Here is a 13904-nt window from a genome sequence, read left to right as displayed (position 1 = left end):
TTTGTTATCACTTTAAGAGTGGAAAATGTTGCAAAATAAAAGCATAAGCAATTGTAAAAATATAAGTAATTGTAGCTTTAAAAATACACTGGATAACATTCTACTCTAAGAGTGGGTTCTGTGCTAGTAAATGTTACCCTTCAAAAATATAAATAATTAGTAAATCTGAAGATGAATGGGTTTTATTGTGAATTTGTTTCCTTTCCTCCTTTCTCCTTTGACCTTACAAACATAAAAGCTTTATCATCAATATTTATTCTTCATGGAAGTCAAAGAAACCATAAGCAGAGCCCCATCATACGATTTGAAAATTACATTTATGGAAAAAATGCAAAGCAGAACCAGGCAGGGATGCTTTTTAAATGCAATATTTCATTTGCAAAAAGGTGATTTTTAAAGCCTGATTGCAGGTGCGGGCAGCAGATCCACAGGGCAGGAGGTGGATCTCTGAATATCTGCTGGGCAGAACTGTTTGTTTCACACAGGTCGTACATAGTTAGCAGGAAGCATGCCCCGCTGCCCAGTGCGCTGGTTAAAGCCGAACACCCATCCCTCATCTATCGGCTCCACATCTAAGATCAGATCACCTTCCTGCAGAGAAAGCTCATCCGCTTCAGCTGCCATGTAGCTGTACATGGCCTGGTAGCGCTTCTGAATGAGCGGAAACACACACAGAGAAGAGATGAATGAACAGAACCAGTCAGACATGCAGACACACTGATATAGCAGATAAGAACATAAAGAGCACACAGTCTACCAGGATACATTTGAATTTAATTTCCCTACAGGAAAAATAAACAGAAGCAAATGTAATACATGGCAAGAAGTTTTAATATTAATTCACTAGAGCTTGCTGTGTTTATAGTTAATCAAATCTAAAGTCTAAAACTGTGAGCATTCACACCTATGGTGAAAGATTAAAAACTACAGCTGTGTTTTATGAATTGATAGTATCCGGGATCTGTGTTATTGCTGCAGGAGACAAGAGAAAATTTAAAAAAGCTTGAAAAACATTTCACACAAATACAGGGTATGAGCCAAAGTGTGTAGACACCTTTCTTTACTATTAAAATGTGGGAGCACACTTGAAATGACGTGTATAGAAAATATAATTTTGTGCAACAGCTTGTGTTTCTTCTTGTGGCTTTTTTGGTCAACATATTACCCAGTCTACACAGTCACGTCCATAAAAACCTGGTTTTCTATTCTGGTATAAAATAGATTTGGTTGAACTGGAAGCCAGGCCTTATCAATCAACATTCATAGTGAATCCCTGCAGATTCAACCTCTGGAGGAATCTCTCCAGATGATTGATGTACCCACAGAATGAGGCCCATCTTAAAAGAGAGCATGCACACAGGTGTAATGTATGTGTCCACATACTTTTGGGCATACGTTTGCTTATGTATTGTTCTTACCCCTCCACTGTGTGGTGCTACAGCAGCAGTACGCATTTGTCCAGCAGACTGACCAAAGTCACTGACAGGGTTGGATGGCTGGTCCTCATAGTCTAAACACACACACAGTTCATACACACATTTAAAGGGAAAACTGTTATAAAGTCCCTGTGTAAGGATCTGTCTCACCTTGCCTATTTTCCGGAGGAGGCGCGTCACTTCGAATCTTGCTCTTCTCAAATTCTTCATGGTACTTTATCTGCACACACATGCACACATGTTAAATCCACACGGGGGTGCTAAGCTTTCACATTTGACGGTTCAGCCTCAGCAAACCCTCCCACTGTGAGAAGCAGCTCACCATTTTAGGAGGTGCTGAGAGATGACGAGTGGATATTGCAGCCACAGACGCAGAGAGAGAAAGACCCACATCTATTTAGTGTCTGCTTTTATTTGTCTATTTTCAGTAGTTGCAGCCCACTTGCTCCTTTCTGAAGGTCAACCACTGTCACATTAGTTTCACTTGAGAGTGGCTCAAAAAGCCCCCACAGGCTCCCATGTTAAAAATGCTGACCTTTATATCATTAAATACCATGTTTATAGCCCAATACAGAGAACTGTTTTTTCCTTCATTAAATAAACAGCAAATTATTTTTAATTCATTCATTTGGATATAACAGGGAATCACTTTGATGTGCAGGTGTGCTTGTAGCCAAAAGCTGTCTTCAAGGTTTCACTTCCAATAACAGGGTTAGGGTTATAGTTAGGGTCCTCTGAACTGGACCGCTTTGCCATGTTTGTGCGTTTTGAAGCTTTTTTAATGGCATTATCAAACTTGCTGCGCAGTTACCTGTACTAACAGCATGTCCTAGAAGCTTCTTTTGGTGCGTCTTACACTTATCAATAATTATGTTTCTCTCCACTGGTTGCAAAAGGAAGTTGCAAATGCAGTCGTACACTTCAGTTTATCTTTGTGGTTAGTAAAGACGTGTGACGACCCCTGACTCTTGTTTTCAACCTTTTCACATTTGTCTTGATGCACGTTCAATCGTCTAGTTAAGGAAATCTCAAAAAACGTTGATTATGTTCATCTGGATGTAGCGTTTTCAGTGGGAGAAACGTTTTAGATGAACAGAATCAACTATTTTAGGTTTTCTCATTTGTTTTGATGTCGCTGGTGGGCAGAGGAGGGTTTGTTAGTGCCAGCTGTTCCCAGGCTATAAATCTAGAGCTGGCAATCTCTTTTTCCCTCCTGCTCCTTGTGACCATCACACCCTAGATAGCACTTGTTTTTGCACACACACATACATTCACTTGCTTACATGTCCTCACTCATCTACACCCTACGTCACTGAGGCCATTGATTTGCAAATGTCAATAGTTTCTATTTCAGTTGTTTAATTAGGTTTAATAAATAATGTTTATATTGGCAAGCGGTGTGTCAACCTTTTTGCCATGGCCTTATGAGCCAAGTTGTGACACTTGTCTAATATGTTTATAGTCTCAATCGCTAATTTGACATATTATTTAATAAAACAATGTGTTTACGCTGTCAATTATGTTGGCATTCAGACTAATACTGATGACAGATCACTGTCATATGTCATGGAGATCTACCCCTCACTGATTAAAAAAATAAATAAACCAACATAGCTACGCCAAAAATATTCAAGTTGAGGCTTTAAAACAGAATTTCACTAATGACCTAGTGACATCACTGGCTGAGCTTTTATATGCAGTAAATTGTATTTGCCTTTTTTGGTCTAACTGTCTGAAAGCAACTTATTTTTAAAAACTGCTTTTTTCAGCGTTTTCCAACAGAAGCTGCTGGTGATGGGGTATTCAGTGACACAAAGCAACTCAAAGATTCTTGAACTTTATATGTGTTGAACTTATTCTGTTGTTAGTTTGGTATGTTGCTTGTGCAACATACAGTATGTCCCCCAAGAATAAAAACAACTCTGGGTCTAGTACTTAGAGGAAACTGGATGTTGCTTAAGGAAGAGAAGGAGCAGCCTCCTGTGACCTCAAGAAACCTCGAGAGGAGTAAACAGAAACAGGAATTTGTGGGAATAAAACTGGAGGAAAGGGATTGTTTTTAAAGTGGGAAGTGAGGGTGGAGAAATGAGAAAAAGACTCATACTAATACCAGTGGACAAAAATAATAGATTGCCCCTTTGACACACAGCTTATCACCCATGATTCCTTTCTACAACTAGTGCTCTCATGAGAGAGGAAGAGAAAGTTTGTGTGTATGTGTGTGTGGATAGCAGTTCCCTTTGTGTCCACAGCTGAGAGACTTTGACCATATAGGGCAGCTGTTCCTCAGTGGATGGAGAGAAATGCCTGAAATGTGCCTGTGTGTCTCTGCAGGGTTGTACTCTTGACATCTTTTGCTGCTCTTTGCAGCAACATGTTCTCTGCTTTGTATGCTGAAGCCATCAGCAAATCTACAATCCTGATCTGGACTTTCTCGTTTTCTTCTTTGAAAACTAAAATGCCTTTTTAAACATCTGCAGACTTGCTGCTTGCATCTGTCTATGACATCCTTCTGGAACTGAAAAATGTTGCCATAGTGAGATGCATACCAGATGTTTGACAGTCAAGGCCAAACATCCAGCAGTTTTCCCTTATTTTTGCAAGTGAAGAGCAAACTGAAGATACAAAAGTTCTATTAGAAGATATTGAAGGAGTCTGACAACATGACTGCACTTACGTTACTGATCTGATCCTGTGTCTTCTTCACTCTCTGCATCTCTGGAGTATCGACCACCACACTGAAACCTTTCCCCTTGTTCTTCTCAAACTCCTCCTTGTAAAGGGCCTGCAAATTTCAGAGTTATTTTAGAAGAATAACTTGAAGTTTAAAGAAAAAACTGCTTTCTTGGTAAAAATTATTCTAAAAAAATTAACTCCACTCTCTTTGTGTATCAGGACTGAGCTGTATCTGTTATTAAAATCCAACCGAATGCCTTTTTTTTTTTTTTTTTTTGAAAAGATACCACTTGAAATTACTATGACTAAAAAATATGTAGCAATGCTGTGCTTCCTTTCTTTTGCATCAATCTTGGTTGCATTGTAGCCCAGGTACAATAACATCTGTGTGTACTGACTTTCCTTATTGCTATAAGGTTTAACTGCAAAGGTCTATATCTTTCCTTTTGGCCTTACAGACTTAGAGCTGTTATTGACTAGATTTTATGAGGATGGTTTAAAGCAGTTAATATGAAGCCGCTAACAGTCGTTAACTGTTGGGTCTGTCCCCCAAATTCCTCTTCAAGCATGTATAAGGTTGACTAGTGAACACTTTCTCTGTGAAAACAGTGGAAAAACGAATCTGCAGCTCTTAGGGGGTAATGTTATTGATATTAAGAGGCCTAATGGTTAAACTAAGCCAACTGGCTGGTGGTTCATTATTAGCATACGGACATGAGAGTGTTGTCAATCTTTTTATCTGCCTCTGACCAAGAAAGTGAATGGTCACATTCCCAACAATGATCCAATATTTCTTTAAACATTAAACAAGTTAAATGACACAAGTGGAAGGAAACAGTTAGCTTTGTTACATATCGAATGCATGCATTGTTTTATTTTTGACATCAGCTAAAGCCACGGAAGTCGAGTTTTAAAATGAAGCCGCATTCAGTTACACTGTGCATCGTTTTACTGTTACAACGATCTGTTATTACAGCAACAAAAAATCCAATCCTGCAGCCCGTCTACCATGCACACTAAAAGAAAATAGTTCTTTTCATGGCTCCTTTGCAGCCTGAAGTGGAAAATCTAAGACATTTTGCAAATGCTTACATTTTAGTGAAACTTGTAAACTAAGCAGATATCTCTTTAGAACTTTTCATCTATGCTTTTATTATTTTGCAAGGCACACCTGCCTAACTTCCTGGGATTATTATTATTTTTCATTTCATCTCAAATGTAGCACAACCTGAATGCAGCACTGAATCAAAGCCAACAAAGGATGATTAACAAAGACTTTTACATGTAAAGAATAAGATGGTATGGAAGCCCATGCAGACATGCAGACATGCAGATAGCAAAGCCGCATCACAACCTTCAATAATGTTTTAAAGAAGGAGGGGAAAAAAAGAAGGAAGATCATTTGTTATAATTGGAGAGGTAATGGATAAATGGAGATGTTATCGGAGAATTCGATTCTTGGTGGTCTTTAAGGTGGACCGAGCATACGTTACTGATCTGGTCCTGTGTCTTCTTCACTCTCTGCATCTCTGGAGTGTCAGCCACGGCGCTGAAACCTTTCCCCTTGTTCTTTTCAAACTCCTCCTTATAGAGCGCCTGTAAATTTTCATTCATCAGTCTTTATTGTTCATTTTAATGTTTTTAACTTAGACAAAGGAGCTTAGGGCAATGCTTTGGCTTAAATTCTCAATTCTAAAGGGTTATACTTGCTAAAATGATCATGTTAAACACTATTACTGCATTTTAATCAAAAATATACAAAAACTGATTCATGCAGGGCTTTAAATGGCCTTTTGGTGAGAGTTTTTGAAGCTTAAAACCTCAAGGAAACACTTGCAAACTTATTCCATGCCTGCATGTTTATTTGAAAGTAAATCTGAGATCCCCGCGAACTCACGCAGACATGCAAACATAAGTGAGTCATGATGTTGCTATGAGGAATATGCCTCCTCGGTAAGAGAGCTTGACTGCAGAGACTTTTATGGTTATAAACAATGAACTGGGCTGGTTTGATGAGTAAAGCGCAGAACGGGAGGGGTGGTGGTGTAAATTTGATCATGCTGTTATAACAGCCGTGTTGAAATGAAACGACAGATTAAATTGCTAACCAAAAATACAGCCGCTCTTGGCGTGTTTGTCCTGTTTCATCAGGTGCTTGTTTATTTAGAGACTAACTGTTCAAAGAGACAGCTTAAAAGGAATCTAGTGGAATAAAAAATAAAAGACAGTCACATTTTTTATAGGACTCAATCCTTTGAAAAAATAGAAAACCAGAAAAACTCAGTACAGCCTTACTGTGTCCATATGAATTAAGAGTGTAAGTTGCAGCCAAGTGCTGCTAATCAAATACACTTAATTAACTGATCGTCAAAAAGTTTCAGCACTTCCCGGGGGTGGATTTCCCAGCAAATTCCCCCCAAATTAGACTGTGCTCAGAGAAATAAAAAAAGAAAACAAGAGTTATATATCAGAGCCTACACACCTCAGTAAACATGTTAAATAATAAAATTCATAACAGCAAAATTAGAAAAAAGGTGAAACATTTTTTTGCTTGTTTGGAAGAGTTGGTTAGACAAAGCCTCTACATGGCAGTAGACGATATACCAAATAAACTTAATGTATCGCAAATTTTTCCCACTATGATGGTTAAAATGGCTTTATCACAACCATCCAGTATAAACAGCCATGGCAATATTAAGCTGTCTGCACGTAATTCAGTTTTTTCTCCCACACGCTGCGACTGCATCATCAATCTCCCCTCCCAACAGGTACATTTCCTCTTATCACTCAGCCCTACTTGGCATTATGGTTTAGGTTTGCAAAGCTGCATCTGAACGAACTGCAAGACTTTTGTAACAATGTGCTTTTGACAGAGGAGAACAAAGTGGAAATGGAGCCATAAAGAACAGCAAACCAAACAAGCACCACATATACCTTACACATCATGAGGTTTTGCAACCACAGGACCTGGGCAGTCACTGAGTCGACCATGAACTCTGTATACCAGAGTATTCTAGAGTCAAAAGTGAGGCCATGTGGCTGACAGCTAAAGCTTAGTCAACATTTGGTCATGCAATAGGACAATGATTGCAAGCACAGCAGCAAATCTACAAAAGAAGGGAATGACCCAGTCGAGGTTACACTTCAGCCCAGGTGAATTGTTGTGATGGGGACCTTAAAAGAGCTGTGCATAAGTGAATGCTCACAAACCTCAGTGAACTGGGCAGATGTAGGTCACAGTGCCTCTCATCAAACAGATGTGCTAATATTTACCATGAATGTTTTTGATTTATTACCACATGTTGACACAGAAACACTTGAAAATAGCAAGGCGATGACAAAGGAAACAGAATAGCAGCACTGAAAGTCAATACTGTTTGATGCATTTATAGATGACATCAATGAAGCTACAAAAATATCAAATGGTTTCATGTACCTTAATACACGTGTAATGGTTTCTGCTGTGTTACTGCAACCTTTAAGATTTTTTCAGCCATTATAAGACCTTTGCATTGTTTATTGCATTGTAAAAGTTACATTTAAAACTGTGTCCTCTCTTTTCAGAAACAGTTTATGTATTAAATAATTCACAAAATTCACATTTTTCACTTGGATGATTTTTCTTGGCAATGCAGATTAGCGTTCTGCATACCTACGCAATTGGTTTAGCTTAACTGCTGACATTATGAATGGGGGTAGGGGTCGAGGACCATCCAAAAAGCTAACTGTGCCCCCTCAGCTATATTCATTTTACATATTTATATGTAAAATCCAGTCATACAGTTCGGTAATTAAGAAGTGAAACACCCACATTGCTGTTAATTTATTGTAATAACAACCAAGCTCATGTTAATGATTCTGTGAATAGCACCTTAGTGCATCTGCAGTAAACACTTTAGTATGACCAAGGAGGACACTGATTTTGGAGCATATGGGCCTATGCAAGTCAGACTTTGACAAGTACCCCTCACTTTTCTTAAGAACTGAAAAAATACCATTCACCAGCTTATGCATTTTTTTTTAAAGCACTTGAAAATTTCAAAACAAATGTGCAAGTGTGCATGAATACTTTGCTATAGAAACCATTTCCTGATAAACAGGAAACGTGAACTGATAAAAGGTTATGCTGTGTTCAGTTAACTAAATTTAACTATTCTCTGCAAATTTCGATATTCTGTCTAACAAATACAGGTCTGCACGGGTCTTGCAGAAATGCAGTCGTGAGTGGATTGCCTAACTTTTTTCATCCTTTTAAAAGGGAAGAGAAGCTTCACCTCAAAATGCTGAGTGGCAAGATGATCCCTAAAGTTTAATCTGTGAAGGAATCTCTTTAATTTTGCGTGACTTGCAGGACTTATCTCTTTGATCAGGTTAGAACATGTTGGCATGAACAGTGTGATTAGATTAGAGCTTAAGAACAGGGATGGCAGGGAAAAGGAGGCCGGTACCACATCAGAGGCTAAAAGGAGACTGGATCTGAGAGTATTTTTAAAAATGCTCTCAAACCTCTGATCATTTACAAGAGTTCCTGACGAAACGCATTTGAACTTCACGAATGTCAGATTGGCTCATGTTGTAAAAGTAGAGTCTCAAAATGAAGCTACCATGTCCTTATTTAAGTAACTCATCAAAGGGTACCTTTGATTTAATCAAAGGAATCCAATTGTCATGAGAGCAGAGCCAAGATCTGCGTCCTGATCTCCTGCTCTGATACCGAGCTGAGTGAAGGAGATATATATATAGAACTTTTCCACCAATGGGTTGCTGTTGCCAGTGCTTAACCTAGAAAAAGCTCCACTTATTTCCACCTTTAAAAAGACTGATGCTGGTGCCAAAAAAGCTGACATCAGCACAGCTCCAAACAATTGCTGCCACCAAAGTTGGAATCACTGCTCTCAGTGACAGTGTGAGGGCCATGGTGGAAAATTCAGGGCTAATTTTAATAAAACATGAGCCAAAGCAACTTCTGTTAAAATGCCCAGCTTTTACAGTGTAACATTTAGTTCCCTGGCATATCTGGTTATCAAAGACACCAAAGCAGAACTGTTATTTCTCGCACCACCTTCAACACTGTGATGACGGAAAAGAGGCAATCAGGACTGACAGATATGTAACACCAAGCGATGTTGCTGCAGTGAGCTTGCAAACAGTATCTCCTTTCCCTGCTGGTCAAGACCAAGATGTAAATGATGGCAGAGATAGGCCTGAACTGCTAAAGTCTCACCTGACTATTAAGCATGCTCTGTTGTTTGAGACGCAGATTCTCGGGGGTGTCGGTCACTATGGTGAAGGAGGTTTTGGGGTAATGCCTGAAAAAAAGAAACAGAAGGGAAGAAATTAGATAAATGAAGATTCACATCATGCATTCATCCACCCATCTATCCAGTTAAGCAGCAAGACCATGATTAGATTGATTGGTGTTAACCAAAGTCCTACAACATAACAGCAATCTTCTATGAAATCCAGCCCAACAATATGATTGGCTGATAGAGTTTTTCCGTACATTTTAGTTCAGGTTTTGCTGAATGTCTTTTTCCTATGGATGTTCAATGGCTTTATGCTTGGCTGCTTTGTTTTTTGCAATATTTGATTTTCAGGAGAAGCAAACTGTTGTCAAACTGAATTGAATGAACTGATTAATTTGTTCATTCTGCAAATAATTTGTGCCTTATAATATTATGTAAAGAGCACAATAGATGAACCCGGGTTGCTGTTTAATAACAGTCGGACAGCAAATTTCTAATCTCACGTCAATCTTTAGGAATGACTGGAATCACATGATTCAATCTGTCTGCTCACACTTCTCTTTTCCATCACTTCCACATGCTGCCTGCAGCTTCTCCTGCTCAACTGCTTCAGAATTTAACTTCTGCTCATGTGGTAGATTTGTTAATGATGAAACAACCAAACCTGTTCAATCACCTTGCACAGATAATAGAAAAAAAGGCCGTAGTAAATAATTCCTATAATGCTACGTATTATAATTTTGTGGCTATAGTTGCGTAATGAACTGATTTTGATTGACGCTAATGTTACTTAATAACAAGCAGTAACCTAAAGGAGCTGAAAAAGTGAAACGTCAAAAACTAGTGTCTCTAAAGGCCATTTTATTCTGGCTCCAAAAGTGACTCCCATGTTAAAATGTCCAAATTCAGCAATAAACTTACAATATTCGCCTTTTATGATTACTGTACAGTGGATTTTTTTCCCCAAGAAATCACTCATTTGGATTTTGTTGAGGCCTAAAGTAGTTGAGCCCTTTGACTGACAGGTGTGCCAACACCTAGCCCATAGCTGATACTGTAGGCCTCACCTCCAGTAATCGGCATTACTGAACTGTACTTCTGGACCTCGTGTGTTAATGCAAACTCATAATATCTGACTTAGAATATATGGCATGCTGCAAAGCACAGCCTGTCCAAGAAATCTGTGCTTCAAATTCAGTGAATGAAATTCTATAATTTATTAGTCAGTTACTTGGCACTAGTTAGCACACACAGTGTCTGTGTGGATCACCTCTACAGTGTAAGGATGCAGCTTTCTTCCTTGGTCTCTTGTGTTCTGGGGGCCTCTGGATGTCTGGAGTTTTGATCTCCTCCATACCTGCTTCATGCCCTGGAGGACGGGGCTGTGCCCCCCCCACACCCTCTAGCAGATCATTACATGAAGGAACCTTTTAAAAAAACAAGCGCGTCCATGCTCACAGGTGTACACACGGGTGATCACACCCACAAACTACACTCTTTTTGGCTCCTACCTCAAAGCACACTGTGTTCTGTTGATCTTATGTGCTGCACAATAATGTTTAATATTTAGTATTTACTGTCATATTCCCATATATCATTGTGATGTTGTTTATTCTATTACTCTTGTTCTCTTCTGCTTGTTTTCTTTTTTCTTTCTCAGCAGGTGATCCAGGTGATCGATATATGTATTTTTTTTCTTTTTCTTTTTTTTCTGCCCGTTCTGTTGGTTTTTGTCTTTTGCCCTTCTCCCCCGTCCCTCTTCTCAGCTGTTTCTCTTTCCCTCTTTCTTTCTCCCCTTCTTTCCCCCAGTCAAGTCTGTCCCGTATTCAGTAAGTGAAAATAAAATAAACAATAAAAGGTGAATCAAATGGACCATTACGGCAAGGCTGGGATGGTCAATTTGGTAAAGTAAATCTGTTGGGCATCTTTCTTTGCCTTTAGACAACAATTCTGATGGCAAAAGAGCCAAACGGGACAGGCGCAAAAAAAAAAAAAAAAGGATGCAGCTTTCTGAACAAGCTTGCTAGCGTTTCCTCATAACTTAGCACTTGACTCTTTCATCCAAATAAGGCTGGCTCAAAAAAAAGCAAGCAAACAAACAAAAAAACCACCACGTCTACGTCTGAAATGCTAATGCTGAGGCTTCAGAGGAAAGGTAACCACATCTTTTATATTTTAGATATGGTTTTGTTTCTTTCAAATATACTGCAAGCTCTTAACAAAGAGTCAGATGCTATCCAGCTATTTTAAGTGTTTGTTTTAGTCATCATGGTGGTGCATGCTGTGAACGCTCACATAGTGCAGTAAGGTTTCTTCTCAAAGCCTTTGTAGTTCGTCATGCTCAAGGCCATCTTGCAGACCTCACAGCTGAAACAACCTTTGTGCCAATACTAGGAAAAAAGAGAAGAAATAAAGTCTGAAGTATTAAACTTAGAAGAAAATGCATTTCCATCGACACAAATTTAGATCTGTATTAACCTTTTTTGACAGAACACTGTGGAAATCTTGTTCACTCTTACTGGCTGATTGAATTAAATGGTTTTTCATTTGAAAAAATAAAACTTTTTTCTCTCTTTTTCTCTCTCTTTCTCTCTCTGAGCGGGGAAATCCCTTGACTCCTCTACATAAGGCCACAGCTGTCCTACTAATCTGTTTCTATTTCTCCCATCGCTTCACTAAAAGATTTCCAATAAGAAATGGTTCAAATGGAAAATGACTGTGAGAAATAATGCTGTGAAATTAGGTGCATTTTTAAACCTATGCACTATGCATATAAACTTTCCCATAAATATATTTTTTGCATTATTAAATAAAAGTCCTGCAGGAAGCCATTTTTCCCAAAAGAAATCAGGAATTGATAACATCTCTGTAACTCAGGTCACTTTGCTTTGATTAAGTCCTTAAATTGATTAGATCATCTTGATTATAAATAATATTCATCTGATTCCACTAAAATGATCAGAGTACATCTATTTGAGAAACCACAGATACATAGATTATTATTGATTATGTAAGATATAAATTTTTTAACATTTGGATCAATTTCTAGTTGATTTTTATGTGTATTATCTAGACTTCCATTTTGCATGTTTTTTTTGGCTTGGTTGTGACTGTACAAAATATGCACCCAGTTAAAGCATCACATGAGATATGACTGCATAAAAATATTTTTAAAACTGTAGAATAAAAAAGAACTTTTGCAAGTGGACAAAACTATTTTAAATTTAAAATATCTATAATAAAATTGAAAGTATAAGTTAGTCTTGAAACTCACCTGATAAATCTTTGCATACATTAGAGTAAATCACATTAAGGTCAGTGGATGGGCTTAAACTTGTTTCACCTTACCTTATCAAGGCAGTTTATTTTTTCTGTTGGGTAAACTGGTTTATTGCATCTCCCACAGGGCGGATTCATGATTGCAGAAAAAACAAAAACAAGTTTACTAGTCCAAAAGTTCAGGAGTAAAGGACCTGTAATGGGCAGCTGGTACTCGAACCGTCCTCCCGCTTTCTCGCAGGCATTTCAGTTAATATGACCCCAAGGCGAGGAGGAGTCAACTGTGCAGCACGGAGACCTCATGTTGCCTTTACGGGTCGTCGGACATAGCAATTTTACTTCTGGTGTTTAAGTAATTAATACGAGATGGTCGTCAAATGTGATTCTATATGATATTTTTAGTAACTTAAAATGAATTAACAACAAAACAAACGAAACCATTGCGCATCATTCAGCGGCCTCTTTAGCTTGTCCAAATATGTTTTGTAAATTACAGGGTTTTCGCATGCCTTGAAGGCAGCATCAGCAGCGTTGAGGAGAAGTGAGGTTGATAACCTTAAAAGGAGTAACAACATAGACTAATCCAAATGTACTGTAATAACGCTTTTAAATAAATAAGGTCGACTCTAAACATAAATTTATCGCGGTAAGCTCTAAATATCTACATTTATACAACAACAGGGTTACAACTTTTTATTTAAAAAAAAAAAAACCCATACACAGCACTAACACAAAAATTTAACCAGTAAAGAAAACAAAGAATTTTCCATGCTATTGATGACGTGAATGATAAATAGATATCACCAACTGCTACGTGGGGACATGATAATATACTGTACTGCGGTTCGACTTTGTTTATTTGACGCCCTCTGCTGGAAACAAGCTCGATTACAACCAGGTCTGCCATTTTGTTTACATTGTTAAGTTAGCGGAAAGCTTCGGACTAAACAAACCTGTGTATTATAATATATGTTGGGATTTATGAGTAAATGCAAGAAACAACTATATAGTATATTCAGCGTGTCAGTACTGAACATGTGGTATATTCATATAGCCAAAACTGGCCTATTTCGTGCATCGGGGGTATAGCTCAGTGGTAGAGCATTTGACTGCAGATCAAGAGGTCCCCGGTTCAAATCCGGGTGCCCCCTCTTTTCTTTCCTTGGTGACTTTTTGTCGTTGCGTTCGTATAAATAAATGTAATAGAAAACTTGACCGATTGCCTAGCGATATATGAAGTTTATTCCTTACTTAACGAACATAATCT

The 13904-nt window shown here is 38.3% G+C and overlaps 1 protein-coding gene and 1 non-coding gene across 5 annotated transcripts; one reads left to right on the top strand and one right to left on the bottom strand.

Moving 5' to 3' along the window:
* Positions 1–166: 166 nt before the first annotated feature.
* Positions 167–12899, bottom strand: LOC113028129 (LIM and SH3 domain protein 1-like). 4 transcript variants are annotated; one of them, XM_026178156.1, is made up of 8 exons: positions 12707–12899; positions 11654–11748; positions 9337–9421; positions 5601–5708; positions 4114–4221; positions 1587–1656; positions 1419–1510; positions 167–651 (listed from the first exon to the last, which is right to left on the bottom strand). In XM_026178156.1, the coding sequence occupies exons 1-8, from the start codon at positions 12773–12775 to the stop codon at positions 478–480; spliced, it is 801 nt and encodes a 266-aa protein (XP_026033941.1). In that variant the 5' UTR covers positions 12776–12899; the 3' UTR covers positions 167–477. The 4 variants fall into 4 exon arrangements, with proteins under 4 accessions (XP_026033941.1, XP_026033942.1, XP_026033944.1 ...); XM_026178157.1 differs by lacking the exon at positions 12707–12899 and adding an exon at positions 12633–12698; XM_026178159.1 differs by lacking the exon at positions 4114–4221.
* An 817-nt stretch (positions 12900–13716) lies between these two features.
* Positions 13717–13788, top strand: trnac-gca (transfer RNA cysteine (anticodon GCA)). Its single transcript has one exon. It is a non-coding gene; the product is annotated as a tRNA-Cys (tRNA).
* Positions 13789–13904: the final 116 nt, after the last annotated feature.

The sequence above is a fragment of the Astatotilapia calliptera genome, chromosome 8, assembly GCF_900246225.1.
Source record: "Astatotilapia calliptera chromosome 8, fAstCal1.2, whole genome shotgun sequence".
Lineage (NCBI taxonomy): Eukaryota > Metazoa > Chordata > Actinopteri > Cichliformes > Cichlidae > Astatotilapia > Astatotilapia calliptera.
Note: the sequence above shows the minus strand (reverse complement) of the source record. Positions and strands in the feature narration are given on the sequence as shown.

Bases quoted from the DNA above. Each gene is read 5' to 3' on its own strand.
- LOC113028129 (XM_026178156.1), bottom strand. From the start codon at position 12,775: ATGAATCCGCCCTGTGGGAGATGCAATAAACCAGTTTACCCAACAGAA. The intron at 4,222-5,600 runs GTATGCTCGGTC...TGAAATTTGCAG, and splicing joins CACAGGACCAGATCAGTAAC to GCCCTTTACAAGGAGGAGTT. The intron at 1,657-4,113 runs GTAAGTGCAGTC...ATGTGTGTGCAG, and splicing joins CACAGGATCAGATCAGTAAC to ATAAAGTACCATGAAGAATT.